At 51.9% G+C, this 17,617-nt stretch overlaps 3 protein-coding genes across 3 annotated transcripts in view; 1 reads left to right on the forward strand and 2 right to left on the reverse strand.

Annotated features, from left to right (window-relative positions):
* Positions 1–685: 685 nt before the first annotated feature.
* LOC116076175 (neutrophil elastase) lies at positions 686–3,049 on the reverse strand. The gene is made up of 5 exons (XM_031349819.1): positions 2,904–3,049; positions 2,449–2,605; positions 2,196–2,337; positions 1,121–1,354; positions 686–1,003 (listed from the first exon to the last, which is right to left on the reverse strand). Exons 1-5 carry the CDS (start codon positions 2,965–2,967, stop codon positions 803–805), a joined length of 798 nt encoding a protein of 265 aa, XP_031205679.1. The 5' UTR covers positions 2,968–3,049; the 3' UTR covers positions 686–802.
* Positions 3,050–5,787: 2,738 nt separating this feature from the next.
* LOC116076141 (myeloblastin) lies at positions 5,788–9,375 on the reverse strand. The gene is made up of 5 exons (XM_031349761.1): positions 9,306–9,375; positions 8,470–8,635; positions 7,908–8,049; positions 6,741–6,971; positions 5,788–6,140 (listed from the first exon to the last, which is right to left on the reverse strand). Exons 1-5 carry the CDS (start codon positions 9,370–9,372, stop codon positions 5,982–5,984), a joined length of 765 nt encoding a protein of 254 aa, XP_031205621.1. The 5' UTR covers positions 9,373–9,375; the 3' UTR covers positions 5,788–5,981.
* A 3,504-nt stretch (positions 9,376–12,879) lies between these two features.
* Plppr3 (phospholipid phosphatase related 3) overlaps positions 12,880–17,617 on the forward strand; it is a 10,993-nt gene continuing 6,255 nt past the window's right edge. Inside the window, exon 1 of the mRNA XM_031349267.1 lies at positions 12,880–13,570. Within this exon, the coding sequence (XP_031205127.1) occupies positions 13,496–13,570 (75 nt within the window). The 5' untranslated portion in view covers positions 12,880–13,495. The remainder of the gene's footprint in view (positions 13,571–17,617) is intronic.

Here is a 17,617-nt window from a genome sequence, read left to right on the forward strand (position 1 = left end):
TCACTCTGTAGACCAGGCTGGCCTTGAACTCAGAGATCTGCCTGCCTCTGCCTCCCAAGTGCTAGGATAAAGGTGTGTGCCACTGCTGCTTGGCTATTTTTATTATTTATTTGTAGGCTTTATTTTATTTTATTTTATTTATGTACTATGTAGGTAGGTGTGCAGAGGGCTTGCTAAAGTCCATTTTCTCCTTCACCTTCATGACAAACAAGCATGTTCATCTGGGAAGCCACTTCACCAGTCCTAGCTTATTTTTTAGGTTATTTTTACTTTTCTTAATTATGTGTATGAGGTGTGTGTACATGCCTGGTGCCCACAGAGTCCAGAGGAGAGCATCCAGTCCCCTAGAACTGGACATATAGGCAGTAGTGAACCACTGTATGGGAGCCCAGGTTCCCCTTGAGAACAACAGACACTCTCCCCCTCTATTTTTTTCTCCTTCTATAGGCAAGGCTATTCTCAAACTCTTTGGCAATCCTCCTGTCTCAACCTCCTAAGTGCTGAGACCTAGCTGAATGTGGGATTTAGGGAACAGAAACCAAAAGGGCCTGTCTGACTGGCATTCTTTTGTACAAAGTTGGGGATGCCTTTGCCCCAGCTTAGTTGCAGTGTCTCCAGGAGGTGAACCTTATGTGAGGCAGTGGCTGTCTTCTACATTCTGAGGCAGCAGACATCAGACCCAGTGTGTAAAACAGAGGTTGCTTTTATTGTGGTAAAATGGAGAGGGTGCCTGAGGTCTCTGTCGGGAAGGGGGGGTAGAGTAGGGGGAGCGGGGGTGGGGTGGGGTGGTAGCAGACAGGTCCTAGTTGGTCCCGCCCTCTAGGTCTTTGGGATGGGTAAGGGGGCGGTCATTATGGCTTCGGATAATGGAATTGATCCAATCTGCAAACTCAGCCACAGGGGCGAAGGCATCTGGGTACAATCCAGATCCACAGCCTCCTCGGATGAAGGAGTCAATGCCTTGGACAAGGTTGTTACAGACTAAGGGTCCTCCAGAGTCTCCCTATGGAGGCATCAATGTCAGAAGCTAGACTTCTAGTCACCCACTACCCACGTTCCAGCACTGGGAAGTCCTCCCTGGGGTCCGACCACTATACCTGCTGCTGCAGAGAATACTTACAAAACAGATGCCTGCCTGCCGACGTGGCACCAGCGTGCATACGTTCACACGACGGCGGCACATGTTAGTCACCACTGTCACATTGAGCTCTTGGAGCACGCTGGGTGATGGTCTGTTTGTGCCCAACCTGCCCCAGCCCATCGCCAGACATGGAGTTCTGTCACCCACACCCTGGCCCTGGGCAGGCAGCTGGGCCACCTGCACGTTGGCATTAATGGTAGCCGAGCCATTGAGCTACAGTGGGGGAGACAGGGGGAGGGGGAAGACATAGAACACCAAGAGGTCACAGGGCACACTTGATAAGAACCCTCCCCACTTTCCTTAGTACCCGACCATCAAGTGGTAGAAAAGTTTAGGGAACTAGAGGAAGATGTGTGTATTTCCCCAGAGTTCCCCAAGCTGCAGGGTCAGTGCATGGAAAGGCATAACTAAGAGTTTGTTGGCGGGGGTGGGGTGGGGTGGGGGGGGCTGGAGAAATAGCTCAGCTGTTAAGAACACTGATTGCTCTTCTGAAGGTCCAGAGTTCAAATCCCAGCAACCACATGGTGGCTCACAACAATCTGTAATGGGATCTGATGACCTCTTCTGGTACATCTGAAGACAGCTACAGTGTACTTACATATAATAATAATTTTTGTTTTTTTTTTTTGTTTTTTGTTTTTTTTTTGGTTTTTTGAGACAGGGTTTCTCTGTGTAGTCCTGGCTGTCCTGGAACGCACTCTGTAGACCAGGCTGGCCTCGAACTCAGAAATCTGCCTGCCTCTGCCTCCCGAGTGCTGGGATTAAAGGCGTGTGCCACCACCGCCCAGCCAATAAATAAATTTTTAAACAAACAAACAAAAAAGAGTGTTGGTTGAATACTGCTCAGAGATTTCCCTATATTATCTCATTTAAGCCCTCAACACTCAGCCCATGGGATGTTTATTCTCCACTGTGCTGAGCTGGAATCAGGCTCAGAGGGTGCTGCAGTTGCCCCAGTGTGTACCTGTCTGGCAGCCCGTTCTGCAGTGCACTCTCCCTAAGCTGACCTTAGGACCTTTGCATGAGGTTCAGGTTCCTGGACTGGCAGGCCCACCTGGATAATCACAATGTCATTCAGTAGACGTGACGGGTCAAAGCCATTCTCGAAGATCCGCTGCACAGAGAAGGTTTGTCGAGTGGGCTCCCGTCGCTGCAGGTTGTGGGCTCCCAGCACTACCTGCACTGACTGGAAATTTCTATGGGCAGTGGAGTGGGAAGAGGAATGGGTGGGAACGCCCACCTGACCTCTTGACCCCATCTGACCCACATGGGCATCCAGGGCTGAGATGGGAAGGAAGGGGACTCACCGGCCGTTCACACAATGGGCTGCTGACATGACAAAGTTCCTGGCAATGAGTGTGGCTCCACAGAAGTGACCTCCACGCTGTTGCAGGGATGCCATGAAGGGCCAAGCGTGGGGCCGGGCTGGCCGACCACCAACAATTTCTGAGGCCAGTGCCGGGCCTGGGGATGTACAAAGAGGAGTGTGCTCTGAGCTGCTGGGACCCTCAGTGAGAACTCACAAGGTTGGCTAGGGAAACTGAGGCACAGAGAGGACAGGGGGCCTAGCCCAGGTTGCCCCTAGACTTGAGACCCAGTGCCTTCCCAGTGACCACCCCCAGGCTTAGAACCCCAGTTTCCTGATAGTGGCTTTTCCAGTGTAAACCTTCATGTCTTTTCCTGGGGTCCTGGCATATGTGCAGGTAGATGATAGAGATAGACCAGAGGTCAGGAGGGTGGACATGTGTCAGTCTGCACTCACCACCCAGGAGCAAGGCCAGCAGCATGGGAGCCAGAGTCTGACTGGATAGTCTGCCAAGAGCCATGGTAGTCTGTGCTCTCCCAGCTCCCCACACCCCTACCTGACAGTCATACTTATAACTGGAGCCAGAGGCCGTTGTATTGCCCCATCCTGGCCGCAGCCCCACTTCCTCCCTGGGACAGGATAGTGGGGGTGTCATGGAGAGGTGTGTGCCCCTCAGGGTCCCTACTTCAGTGTCATCCATGCTGCTGAATGTCAATGAAAACTCGGCAAGACATGTCTTTTCTTTTTTAAAAAATAGGATCTTAGGGGCTGGCGAGATGGCTCAGTTAAGAGCACTGACTGCTCTTCCGAAGGTCCTGAGTTCAAATCCCAGCAACTACATGGTGGCTTATAACCACCCGTAATGAGATCTGATGCCTTATTCTGCTGTATCTGAAGACAGCTACAGTGTATTTATATATATTAATAAATAAATCTTTAAAACAAAATGGGATCTTAGGGTACCAGATAGTGGTAGCACACACCTTTAATCTCAGCACCAGTGACGCAGGGGGAGCTCTGTGAGTCTACAGAGTTATAACCAGGGCTATACAGAGAAGCCCTGTCTCAAAAAAGTAAACAAATAAATAAACAAACAAAGCCGGGCGGTGGTGGCGCACGCCTTTAATCCCAGCACTTGGGAGGCAGAGGCAGGTGGATTTCTGAGTTCAAGGCCAGCCTGGTCTACAAAGTGAGTTCCAGGACAGCCAGGGCTACTCAGAGAAACCCTGTCTCGAAAAACCAAAAAAAAAAAAAAAAAAAAAAAAAAAAAAAAAACAAACAAGTAGCCCAGCCTAGTCTCAAACCCCTTAATCCTCCTGCGTCCACCTCATGAGTGCTGGGATGACCAGGTGTACCTCCATGCCCACTTGGTGCCCTGTATCTACAACTTACATCTGAGAGCCAATCCCTCTGCCTCAGTTTACCTCAGGCATAGTAATAACAACAACACATACCTATGAGAGTTGCATTTCTATGTGTGTGTGTGTGCGTGTGTGAATGTGTGTGTGTGTGAGAGAGAGATCACTATGTAGCCTAGACTGCCTGGAACTCACAGAGATCCCCCTGCCTCTGCCTCCTCAGTGTTGGGACTGAGGGCATAAGCATCCATTCGCAGCATAGCAGGTCTTTTTAACCTGGGGTTCAGGACTAGACAGCACATTGCAGCCAGCTCATCCCCTACTTTGGTTCGTGCTCCTCACAACACATGGTCCTGCCTGACTTATCCAAGCCTGGGCACCCAGGAGAGGGAAGTGCTGTCTTTGGCAGTTGTCTGAGTGTGGGCCCCCATCTGGAACCACACAGGGGGTGTACTCTTCTCCCATAATAGGGACAGGACCTGGGGCCCAGCCCCCCACTCTGTGGCAAGCTCCCCTCCTGTCTCTCCCAGGAGTCACAGCCAAGGCTGTTGCAAAACCAACGTCCCATGTCCAGGACAGGGCGTGGGGCGGGGTGGAATCCAACGGACTTGAGCAGGTGGGCAGGATGCCAGGGCCCAACACCCACCAGGCCGGACTCCTCTATGCTTGGGACCCTGTGAGGAGTGCTGTCCTCCTTGCCTGGACAAGCTGGGCACAGCTGGTGCTCAGTATCTACCCTGTTCCCCTTCCTCCCACACAGTGAGCACCTACTGTATACACCACCCATGTCACATGGAAAGAGGGCTATGTATCAGATTAGACTTAACCACAGCTGCACTTACTGAGCACCTCCTGGATACTGTGCTCTCCCATTCTATCTGTAGGGTTACTTTGCCTCTAGGTTTCTATTTCCAGTCCCCTGCTGTGGAACTTCAGGCCCTGAACCCCTCTGTAGTTCAGGTTCTTCCTTGACCTCTGTTTAGTTTCCCCAGATCCTCAGAGGCTCCACAAAAAACAATCCCCCGACACAGCAGTGAGGCTTGGGGACCCCTCATGGTGGGGCTGGGGTTCAGTGGCAGCATGTTTGACATGCGTGCACCAAGCCTTGGGCTCAGCCTCAGCACCACATAAACCAGGAGTGGTGGCCCACGTGTCATCCCAGCATGCTGGAGGCGGAGACAGGAGGATCCGAAGCTCGAGGTCTTCTTCAGTACACAGGGAGTTAGAAGCTAGCCTGGGCTAGGTGAGACTGTCTCCCAAAACCAAAACAAGGCTAGAAAAGAAATATGCCTGTGGACTCTGGAGCCCGTTGGAATGAGCACAGCGCCACCTGGTGACGACACTAAAAGAAGCCAGAGAGCACCTGCCTCCCACTTCTGAAGGTCCTGCCTTGAGTCCGCTCCTCTCTCACTCCTCCAGGGCTGACTTGTGACCTCCTCCCCTTCTCCCTGGATAGCTCCAACTCATTTCTTTACCTCTGGGGCAAGCGGAAGGTTTCCATGTCTGCCTCTCGAGGAGCAGAGCTTCTCATTTTTCTGGCCTCGCCGTGCACCACCCCCTCCTGGCTTTCCCACCGCTGTCCATCCTGCCTCCCCCACCAGAAAGTCCTCCTGTCTGCTTTAGCTGGAGCACAACGTTTAGGACCGGAGATGCTCAATCCCTGCCCCCTCCCCAACGACGTGGAAAGAGCCAGGTCCTCAAGAAGCCTGGAGCTAGGGGACACTTCACCATATCCCACCAGCTACAGTTCCTCATCCGGTTCTGGGATGTATCCGAGTTCTGTTTGAGGAAACTGAGGCACAGAGGTGAGAAGCTCAGGGTCGTACAAGAAGCCCCTGTGGTTCCATCATCTGTGGTTGAGGTGTGACCCTGGGTTCCCCTCCGCCCTTTTCTTTCCTACATAGTGGATCCGGAGCCTCTGGCACTGAGGTTCTGGCCACACCCTAGGTCTATGCGGGAGTAAAAGACAGACAGGAAACAGCTTTTAAATATGTCTCAGTTTTTATTGAGGTCACATGGAGTAGGGAACAGGGCTGACTCCACTCCAGGGGGTGCTGCATGGGTGGGTGGGTGGAGGAAAAGCCTGGAAAGATCCAGTCCACCCCACTCCATTTTTTTCTCACTAGAGCCGCTGGTGAGCCCCAGCTTTAGGCTGCCTGGCGCGCAGAAGGGCACCTCAGGGCTCTGCGCCCCGCAACACGTTGTGAATCCAGTCCACATACATGGACACCCGGGCGAAGAAATCGGGAAACTGGAGGGAGGCGCACTCGCGGATCACGAAGGAGTCCACTCCATGAAGAATGCCATCGCAGACCAAGGGGCCGCCCGAGTCTCCCTGAAGTAGAAGAGGGATCAGTCCCTAAGCTGACAGAAGTCAGCCAGGATGAGGGTATTTGAGTCCCGCGGGATGACCCGGAGGCTCATTAGCTTCATGTTGGATAAAATCTAAGTGTGTTGCAGGGGCCCAGGGCCGGTCCACAGACGGCTGATCCCCACAATTGGTGCTTGGAGATGGGTAGTGACCACGCGTAAGAATGGGACAGCCAGGCAGTGCGACCATATTCAGACGGACAACTTTCTCAGATATGCCACTTATCCTCGAAACCCCGGCTCCGCAAAACCCTGTCCTCCAAGAGCCCCGCCTCCCAACTCATGGAGCCCGATCTCCAGGTCACCCACTAGTCCTCCCACTAGCTCAGGCATCCCCATGCCCCTACTCCAGACATCCAGATTTCTAGGGACCTACAGTCAGCTGGGATCTGCTCCTCCGTTATCCCCCCCGCACACACACCTTTCCGAAGACCCGCTCTCCCCCACAGGCCACCATCCCGAACCGAATCATAAGCCCCACCGCAGGCCCCGCCCCAAAGAATCGCCTCGCCCCTCATGGGATCCATCACAGGTCACTCCTCCTGAGACCAAGCTGAATACTCACGAAGCATATGCCTGCTGCCCTTCGTGGCACCAGCGTGCACACGTTGTGTTCCCGGCACAGGAAGGTGACCACCGTGACGTTCAGTTCCTGCAGCACACGGGGCGTGGGCGCGCGGGTGCCCAGGCGGCCCCAGCCCATGGCCAGGCACTGGGTCCCCTGGGACAGAGGCTGGCCCTGCTGCGGCAGAGAGGCTACGGCCACCTGCTCACCCAAGGAGGCTGGCCGGTTTAGCTGTAGGAAAAAGGACGTGAGGAGAGGACTCGCCTTTTCCACCGGCCACCCTTTGGGCTTTTTTTTTTTTTTTTTTTTTTGGTTTCTCGAGGCAGGGTTTCTCTCTGTAGCCCTGGCTGTCCTGGAACTCACTCTCTAGACTAAGCTGGCCTCGAACTCAGAAATCCGCCTGTCTCTGCCTCCCAAGTGCTGGGATTAAAGGCATGCCATGCGCCATCACTGCCCGGCTCCCTTTTGGCTTTTTTAGAAACCCCGTCTCACCAGCGCTTGAAGTGCAACAGCTGAATACCCTGCTCTGTGCACAGCTTCTTTGGTGAACAGTCCTAGCTCTTTGGGGGAAACTCTGTAGAGAGCTGTTGGTTTGTGCGGCATGGTGTGGAGTGATGGTAACAAGAGGTAACACTGAATGTTGTGCAGTGCTCAAACTCAGTTCAGTGACTTAACTTTAATTCTGACCCAGACCCTAACTCAGGCTCAGTTTCCCCTTTAACTAAACACTGACCATAGCCCTAAGCCTAACTAAGCCCCCTACCCATAGCCTAGTCATTAGCCCTAACGGTAACTAAACCTTAGCCTTAACTCTTAGCCCTCAGCCTGGGCCGAGTCCAAGCAGCAACCCTAAAGTTAGCATCATGTGGACCATATACCTACCCGTACACCAGGACTTAGATCGAACCCTAATTCTACCTCACCCCTATATCTGATCTTGGCTCTAGTAACCTTAGCCCCAAACCTCAAGCTAGCCATAGGCCTAACCCCAGGCCCAGGTCTAACAGGACCATTAACCTAGCGCACCAGACAAGAAACACAGCCAGGTCAGAAGCTGAGAGACAGACCCGGGTCCCACACTATGACGGCTCCATGGTCCTAGCACTGTACGCAGAAGGTTTTCCCTAAGTGTCTTCTCCAGGAATAGATCCCCAGAACCCGACCGACCTGAAGGAGAAGCACATCATTGAGGGTCTCCTCGGGGTTGTAATTGTTCTGGAAGACCTGAGTGATGGTGAATTTCTGCTGCTCAGGCTCCGAGCTCAGCAGGTCGTGGGCACCCAGCACCACTGTCACAAGCTGCCAGGAGCTGCAGTTAAGGTTGTAGGATTTTGTTTGTTGTAGGGAAAGAGATGGAACCCCATCCTCCAACTTGTTACCTTACCAAGTGCTCTACCCCTGACCATGCCCTCTGGGAGGATTTCTGGCGGGACTCTACCCTAACCACGCCCCCTAGGCCCTCACTAGGGGGTTCTAGACAGGTAGGGAGGAATCTACCCCCTGACCATGCCCCCGACCCTCCCTGGGGAATTCTAGGAGAGGTATTTACCCCTAACCACTTCCCAAGCCCCCTCTGGGGGTGATTCTAGGTGAGAGAAAGTCACTGTTGAGGTAATCTGGAGAAGACATGGGAAAGAGCTGAGGCAGGTCTAGAGGGAAGAGAGACTATGAAGAACCCATCCAGGGCTATGCTGTCAGTTTAGACCTGCCACACCCTCGCTGAACTCACATGTCCTGCAGGCAGTGGGCGGCTGTCAGCACGAATCTCGGGTGGATCAGCGTGCCACCACAGAAGTGGCTCCCAGGGGACCTGCTCAGCTGCAGGGATGCCACATAAGGCCGAGAGTGGGGTCGAGCCTCATGCCCACCCACAATTTTGGAGGCCTGGGCTGCGCCTGGAGGAGGTAGGTGTCAAGAATGCAGCCTGAAGGTTCCGGCCACAGTCTGTTCTATCTATGTGCCTGGGGAGAAGTTGGGGGCTGACTTGAATCTATGCTTACTTTTTTTTTTTTTTTTTTTTTTTTTTTTTTTTTTTTTTTTGAGATAGTGTCTCACACTGTGGTCCAGGCTGGCCTTGAACTCAATGAGATCTGCATGCCTCTGCCTCTCAACTGCTGGGATTAAAGATGTGCACCATTTAGCCTGGCTGGTAATTCCTCCCTGCAGTAAGAGTCTGTGGGCAGTACATATAAAGGAAAAAGCCATCAAAGGCTGAAGCTGGTGCTGGGTTCAGTGGGTAGAGCCCTGGCTTAGCATACTAAGCACAAAGCCCTGGGTTCCACCTCCAGTACCACGGAAACACAGCATGGAAGCTTGCCACCCCAGTACAGGGGAGATGAGGCATGAGGACCAGGAGTTCAAAGCTGACTGGCTATAAAGTGAGCAAAGGCCAGTCTGGGCTAGATAAGACCCTGTTTGAAAAAGAACCTTAAAACAGAAGGAAAACAGTCCGTGCCAGGGTTCCCCCTTGCCATCCTTTCCTTCCCAGGCATTTATCCAGGGGATGCCCTGACCTTCCCAGCTATTCTAGGAAAGCGCTGGTTGACAGACAGGGACCCCACTCACCACCAAAGACCAGGGCAAGCAGCAGAAAGGGATGGATCCCATTGAGGGATGGGTAGCTTCCAGCCATGGCCAGACTCCTGGCATCCTGCTTGCTGGGCCCCTCTTATAGCCCAGCTCTGCAGGGAGCCGTTGAACGGTGGCTGAGGCTGGGCTGTGGGTCCCACTTCCTCCTTCCAGCTTTGGGGGCCCAGGGATGTTTGCGTAGGGCAGGAGGCAGGGGTCTCTCTGGAGGCACAAGAAGCCCGCTGCCACCCAGAGCCTGCTGAGGGTCTTGGGACAAGCGGCTTTACCACCCACTCAGCTATGATCCACAGAGTCCCGTGACCCCCATCAGTGACTGCCTGCCTAGGTTTTAGTTCATTATTTCTCCTCTAATGTTGTAGTGTGTGTATGTGTGTTTGTGTGTGTGTGTGGTGTGTGTCTTCATGTTAAACAGGGTTGCATGTAGCCCTGGTTAGCCTTGAACTCACCATGTATCCAAGGTTTTGTTTCTTTTTACTTTACATATTTTTTTAAATTTTATCTTTATTTGTTTATTTACTTACTTTTTCATAGGCATGTGTGGATGCACATGCATAGAGAAACCTGAGGTTATATTGAGGCTCTCTCTAAGGTCGCAGTCAACTACCTCTCTAGCTTGTTGGGGGAGAAGAGGTGTCCCTGTCTTTGCCTGGGCCTCCCTTTTTTTTTTTTTTTTTTTTTTTTTTAAGATTTATTTGTTGCCAGGCGGTGGTGGCTCACGCCTTTAATTCCAGCACTTGGGAGGCAGAGGCAGGTGGATCTCTGTGAGCTCAAGGCCAGCCTGGTCTACAGAGTGAGTTCCAGTACAGTCAGGGCTATACAGAGAAACCCTGTCTCAAACATTAATAAATAAATAAATAAATAAATAAATAAATAAAGTCTAAACCCATAGGACACTAGGATATAGCTAAGTGGTGAGCACTTGCCTATTATGTATAAGGCCCTGGGTTCCATCCCAGTAGTACAGAATTAATTCGTTCATTCCTATATGCACTTACTTATCTGTGTGTGCATGTGTGTCTGCATGATGGGTCAGAGGATAACTGTCAAGAGCCAGTTCTCTCCTCCCACTGTGTGAGTCCCCCGGAGTGAACGGAGACCCTCGGGTTTGGCAGCAAGCGCTTTTCCCCACTGAGCCATCTCAGTGGCTCATAAATAAAGAAGGAAATTCATTAAGTTAAAAGAATAAACCACACGAAGAGAAAGAAACCACAGACCTGGTGGACTGGAAAAAACGAAAAGAGAGAAAGAAAAGGTTGTGTGGTTTCATTTTGAAATGAGGCCTTGCTGGCAGAGGTCCACAGGCTTCCGGGACTCGCCTCTCCGTTCCCAGACTTGTTACACAACACAACGGCTGCGTGACTCTGGACCCAGTGTTGGTTCAGAGCAATGGTACCATCAGCAAGGCCTCCTCTACCCCTCCCTGCTTGAGATCATGACCCTGAGCACCTTTTGTGGAGTTCAGGGTTCCCTGGGTGGTATAGTTCCCAGCATTCCCTGCTCTTTAGGGACAACGCACTTCTACATCTGGTTCTGTCTAAGGCTAGGCTTAGGAACCATGATGTGGGTTATGTCCTGGTCAGGGCTAAGTGCACCTCTGAGACCTATTTATTCTTCTAATCATTTTGAGACAAGATATCATGTAGCCCAGGTTGGCCTCAAGTTTCCTATGGAGCTGAGGTTGACCTTGTAAATTTCAGGTTTCTTTTTCCTTTTTTTTTTTTTTGGTTGGTTTGTTGTAGTGGTGGTGGTGGTGGTTTGTTTAAGACTTATGTATTGCCTGGCGGTGGTGGCAATGCCTTTGATCCCAGCACCTCTTGGGGAGGCAGAGGCAGACGGATTTCTGAGTTCTAGGCCAACCTGGTCTACACTATGTAGCTGGTCTTTGGCAGTCCTAGAATTCACTATGTAGCCCAGGCTAGCCTGAAACAATGTAGTTCGGGCTAGCCTGAAACTCACAGTAATCTTGCCTCATCTCTCAGAGTGCTGGATTGACATGCTTGGACCACCACACCAACTATTTCTGTTTTTGTTTTCAGTCACAGTCTCACTCTATAGGCCAGGTTGTATTGAAACTCATAGCAATTCTCCTGCCTCAAGTGCCTGAAAGCTGTACACACACTACCACACCCAGCTCCTCTTTGCTATTCCTTTTGTGCTGTGTGTCGTTGTACGGCAGGAACATTTGCTGTATATGGCTGCCAGGCCTGGGGAGCTGGCTGCTCCCACAAGGAAACTCTGAAAACATGAGGTTAAGCCTGGAAAAACAGGAGCCAGTTTTGGAAAAACACTGAGACAAACGAAAATAAACATATAATATTTTTTTTTTATTTATTATTGTAAATAAGTACATGGTTGCTGTCTTCATACACGCCAGAGGAGGGTGTCAGATCTCATTAGGGGTGTTGTGAACCACCATATGGTTGCTGGGACTTGAACTCAGGACCTTCAGAAGAGCAGTCAGTGCTCTTACCCGCTGAGCCATCTTACCAGCCCATAATATTTTTTTATATGTGTGCCCTGCAGTTCCTGCGTGCTCATGGATTCTTTCTTTCTTTCTTTCTTTCTTTCTTCCTTCCTTTCTTTTAGATTTATTTATTTATTACATGTAAGTACACTGTAGCTGTTTTCAGACACACCAGAAGAGGACATCAGATCTCATTACGGATGGTTGTGAGCCACCATATGGTTGCTGGGATTTGAACTCAGGACTTTCAGAAGAGCAGTCGGTGCTCTTAACTGCTGAGCCATCTCATCAGCCCCGCATGGATTCTTTCAAATGCCCTCTTTGGTTTTGTTTTTTCAAAGAGGATCTTACTATGCAGGATGACCTCATGGAATCCCTCTGCTTGTCTCACAGAGAGAGAAATGAGCACAAGCAGGCTCCTTGGACCCCAAGACCAACCCTAGCTTTATCTGACCTTTTGGGACAGGGTCTCTCCTTGGCTTGGTGCTTGCTGCTTAGGTGAGATGGTGGCTGGAGATCCTAACCTCCTCCTGTACCTGGGCCTAGGGATTCGAACTCAGGTCCTCACTGTAGGCCAGGCTGGGCTGGAACTTATAGCAATCCTCCACATTCAGCCTCTTGAACACTGAGATGTCAGCTGTGTACCACCACACTCGGCTTCAAACAGAGAATTGGAGAGTCTGCAAGCTTAAGTCCCACTTCTCAGTGGGGTCACAAGTGTTTGTTAAGGGCCTAGTATACAGTAGGCGCTCAACAGATAGTGACTATACCGATCTAACTTCTTAGGGCCTCAGTTTGTCCCATCCAGGATGGGGTGGGGTCAACCAGCGGGTACATTTTCAGGGCTGCCTCTGTAGAGGGGAACTCTTGCAAACAGCAAGCGCTACATAAGTGCACATTACGATCCTTTATCCTCAAGGCACCAGCTGCCCAGGGTCAGGAGGGTGAGGTGGGCCTGGTGGTTGGACAGAGGAGAGGTGGGACAGGGACGAGGGGGAGAGAGGTAGAGGCCAGCCCCTCCACCCCTGTGTCTTTGTCTCCTTTTGCTCAGGCGCCCAGGGACCTCACCATGGAAACGGACTCCAGCGAGCCGCGGGCACCGAAGACGTGGGGGCCGAGGAATCAGCGACCGTGAGACGCAGGGAGGCAACTCGGGGCGCGGGCCGCGGGATCTCCCTTCCCCACACCCTGCTGCGCGCTCCTAGGTCCCCGAGACCAACCGTGCTCGCGCAGGGCGCACAGAAGGCGCGCGCAAGGGGCAGGGACGAGACCCAGATTGAGATCCCCGCCCAGGGCTGGAGACCCCGAGACCCGCAGAGTGGGAGGCGGAGGCGTCCGAGCGGGGGGCGGGGTTGGGGCGGGGCCGAGCGGCTGCAGAACGCGCAGACAAAGAGCCCGCGCGCCGCGCGCCGCGCCCGGGCCTCGCGTCCCTCCCACGCGGGGACCCTGGCTTTGTGTCCGCGCTCTGCAGCGGACTCCGCCCTCCTTGCTCCCGCCAGGTGAGCGAGCCGCGTGCGCGCGCGGGGGCTCCAGCATCTCCCTTCCCCAAGTGTCCCCCACCACCACCCTGCTCCAGCCTCAGTTTACCCAAGCCCTCCTGGCTAGCCCTTATCTCCCCACCTGGAGACTCCATCTGCGCACCTCCTAGACTCCAGCCTGCCTTTGTCCCCCTGCAACCTCGGCCTACAGCGCCAGCGTCACCATGATTACTATGAAGGAGAAGAATAAAACGCCGAAGGACAGCATGACGCTCCTGCCTTGCTTTTACTTCGTGGAGGTGAGTGGGGGTCGCGGAGAGAGGTCTTCATGGCAGGGAGCTTCCGAAACCGTCCCCTCCACTATGCAGGGACAGGAGCTGAGATGGGGATGAGGCTGGGTCCAAAGGCACAGGGTTTTACAGGTCGAGTAGGAGTTGCAAAGCCTCAGAAGGGTCCTTTAGAATGTGGGAACAGACAGGGGAGTGCGAGGATGCTGGGCGTTCTTTTAAGGACGCGGGTGAGAAGCTCTACTGGAGAGGCTGGAAATTGGGGCATTGGTGGTGAACAAACCCCAACTAGTGAAGGTGGGTGCTGTGTGCTTGGCTCTGCAGTACCCGAGGTGCGTCTAAATTCAAGCACTCTTCTAACGGCATGGCTGTGTGCCCCCCCTCTCCGCCCAATCTCCACCAGAGCTCCTCAACCCCTTGATGAATCTAGCCAGCTGTGGTGGGGAACTGAGAGCATCTAAAAATAGAAAACAATAAATGCATTCACTTGGTGCATACTAAGTGTGGAGGGTTGCATTTTCCTTTGAATGACAGAAGCTGTGAGCCAGGCAGAGCCCCAGAAGCCCTGGGTCAGGCTGGAGCCCAGCCTTCGGTCCTCACAGCGGATCTCTCCCCAGCAGGTGACCTGTGTAAGCCACGGAGCGTTAGGGTTCCGGGATGCTTATGTCTCAAGATGGCATTTAAGGCTCTGCCCAGCCCCTCAGGCCCACTCTCACCAGAATCCTTTGAAATCTTTCCAGAAATTGCTTTATAGCTATTTGTTTTCCTCACTCAATTTAAAATGATTTTCACGTGTGTGTTTAGTGCTGGCTACAGAATCCAGGTCCTGGACCTTAGACCCGGGTTCTACTCCTGACCACGCCCCCACCCCTCGCTGCCTCCTCCCTTTACTGGTGGATTCTGGGCGGGGCTCCACTGTGGCCACGCCCCCAGTGCTTCACTGGAGGATTCTAGGCAGGGGCTCTACCCTGACCACGCCTCCAGCTTCTCACTAGGGCATTCTAGGTTGGGGGCTCTACAGCTGAGCCAGGTCCTCAACCCCAATCTGGGATTTCACTCTGTAGCCTAGGCTGGATTGGAGTTTGAGATGTATTCCAGGTTAGGGTCTCAGCAGCCTTCCGATCTCTGCTTCCCAGGTGCTGGGAAGCTGGGACATGCACCCACCACCATGCAGAGCTAAGATCCCTTTTGAGTTTGTGTATCAGTACTTAGGAGCTCCCCCCAACTGATATGTATGTTGAGCCAGAATGTAGGGGGGATGATGAGTGTCTTCACCCTGCACACCCAACTATGCCCACCTTGCTTTGTCGTGCTGGGGCCTTGAACGGGCACGTGCAAACCAACTGTCCTTACCTCCAAGGAAGTTTTCCTCATATATATATTTTTTTTTCAAGGTTTTAAAATACTTAATGTGTGTGCTTGTGTGTGTGCGTGCATATGTGCATGTGCATGTGTGTGCGCACGCATGTGTGTATACTTGTGTGTGCTTGTATGTGTGCTTGTGTGTGCGCGTGCATATGTGCACGTGCATGTGTGTGCACACACACGTGTGTGTACTTGTGTGTGCTTGTATGTGTGTATATGTACATGTGAGTGCACGCACACGCATGTGTGTTGTGTGTGTGTGCATGCATGTGTGCATATGCAGTACTTGCCATGGCTCAGGTGTGGAGGTCACAGGTAACTTTCAGGAGTTAGTTCTTTCCTTCTTCCACGTGGGTTCGGTGATTTTGAACAAACTCACAGTTCTGCTTAACAGGAAGCACCTAACCTGCTCAGCCCATTCCCCAGCCCCATCCAAGGTTTTTCTCCAGTGAGGACTTGACCTAGCAATGCACACGGGTGCCCTGGCCCTTTTCCCTGCAGAATAGCACCCCATCCTCTACACTAAAACGCTGACTTGTTTCTGAATATTCATTATCACATACACTTGCCTCTGAGAAAAGCCCTTGGACCAGCCTATGTCATTCTCCCAAAGGAAGGAGCAACCCTAGAAAATGTCTTAGGGAGAGACTAGTGTGGTTGGATTTCTTAATTTCTTTTTAGTTTTGTTGTCGTTCTTTGTCTTGTTTGTTTGTTTGGAACTCACTCTGTAGACCAGGCTGGCCTTGAATTCACAGACATCCACCTGCCTCAGAGATCCCAGCCTCCCGAGTGCTGGGATTAAATGTGTGTGTCACCAGTATCTTACATTGTTTTGTTTATTTTATTTTATTTTCATTTCAGCGCATAGGTGTTTCACCTGCATGAATGTGTGTGTGAGGGTGTGGGATCCCCTGGGACTAGAGTTACAGACAGTTGTGAACTGCCCTGTGGGCAGTGGGAATTGAGCCCAGCTACTCTGCAAGAGTAACCGGAGCTCTTAAGCACTGAGCCGACCTGGCCCTATTTTGTTTCTGTTGAGACTGATTCCCCTTAAGCAGTTCAGGCTGATCCAGAGAGACATTCTCCTGCCTCAGCCTCTCAAGTACTAGGATGACAGGCCTGTGCTGCCACCACTGCAGGGAGAAGGAAGTGCAGCATTTCACACGCCCTGCAGTGTTTGCCCACACTGGCACCTGGCGCTGTGTGAGCAGCAGGCCTAAGGCTGTCTTCACACGCTGTGATGTGATTTTCGGTTCAGATGCTGGCTCCCTTCTGCTGGGACCGAGGCTCCAACAAATGCCTATAAATGGAAACTCTTACATGGAGAAGAGCATTCAGGAGCTGACAAGACAGCTCTGGTAAAGACTTCTGCAGACAAACCCTGGATCTCTGGGACTCGCCCACATAATGGAAAGATAGAATAGATTCCCACCATTGTCCTCTTTTTTCCATTCATACACACACACACACACACACACACACACACACACACATACATGCATGTGCCTTCATGTACCCGCACGCACAAATAAAGTTGAGTAGTAAATCTGGGCGGTGGTGGCGCACGCCTTTAATCCCAGAACTTGGAAGCCAGAGGCAGACAGATCTCTGAGTTCAAGGCCAGCCTGGTCTACAGAGGGAGTTCTAGATCAGCTACATAGTGAGACCCTGGAGAGAGGAGGAGAGAGGGAGAAGAAGGAAAGAGGAGATAATTTTCTCACTGGTCACAGCCCCTACTATACTTTGCATGAAACTGTTTTTGTTTTTGTTTTTGTTTTTGTTTTTTGTTTTTTTCGAGACAGGGTTTCTCTGTGTAGCCTTGGTTGTCTTGGAACTCACTCTGCAGAACTCAGAAATCCGCCTGCCTCTGCCTCCCAAGTGCTGGGATTAAAGGCGTGTGCCACCACCGCCTGGCTTGCATGAGACTTTTTAAACTACATGGAAAACTCTTGCTGAGCACAGAAGACAGCGTCAAACGTAACATTTCTACACATGTGGTCAGCAGCATTACAATGCGTCAAACGTAACATTCCTACACATGTGGTCAGCAGCATTACAATGCGTCATCACAGTCTCGGGGACCTAGGTTGGCCTCAGATTCTTTCTGTAGCTGAAGCTCATCCTGAACTCCTGATCCTTCTGCCTCTCCCTCCTTAGGGCTGACGCCTCTGCATGCCAAACTAGCATTATATCACTGAGCCCCAGCTCTAAGTCCAGACTACCATTTACTCAGTGACCCAGCACGTAGCATAGCTCTGGACAGATGCTGGGTTCAAAGGCATACACTACCAAACGCCCGGTCCTGGCTACTTTTTATTTATGGGTGAGCGCCACATGCATCAGGAACCTGTGGAGCCCAGAAGAGGGAGGGCATCGAGGTCCCTGGAACTAGAGTTATAGAAGGTTGTGAGCTGCCCTGAGGATACTGGGAATCAAACAAACCCAGTTCCTCTGGAAAAGCAGGCAGCGGGGCTGGAGAGATGGCTCAGCAGTTTAGAGCACTGACTACTTTTCCAAAGCATCCAGGATCAATTCCCAGCACCCATGTGGCCGCTCACAAAACTGTAACTCTGTGGATCCAATACCCTCACACAGACATACATGCAGACAAAACACAAATGCACATAAAATAAAAATAAAGAAATTATTTAAATGAGAGAGAGAGATGGAGAGAGAGAATCACTTTTTTTTTTT

This window comes from Mastomys coucha, unplaced genomic scaffold, assembly GCF_008632895.1.
Source record: "Mastomys coucha isolate ucsf_1 unplaced genomic scaffold, UCSF_Mcou_1 pScaffold4, whole genome shotgun sequence".
Lineage (NCBI taxonomy): Eukaryota > Metazoa > Chordata > Mammalia > Rodentia > Muridae > Mastomys > Mastomys coucha.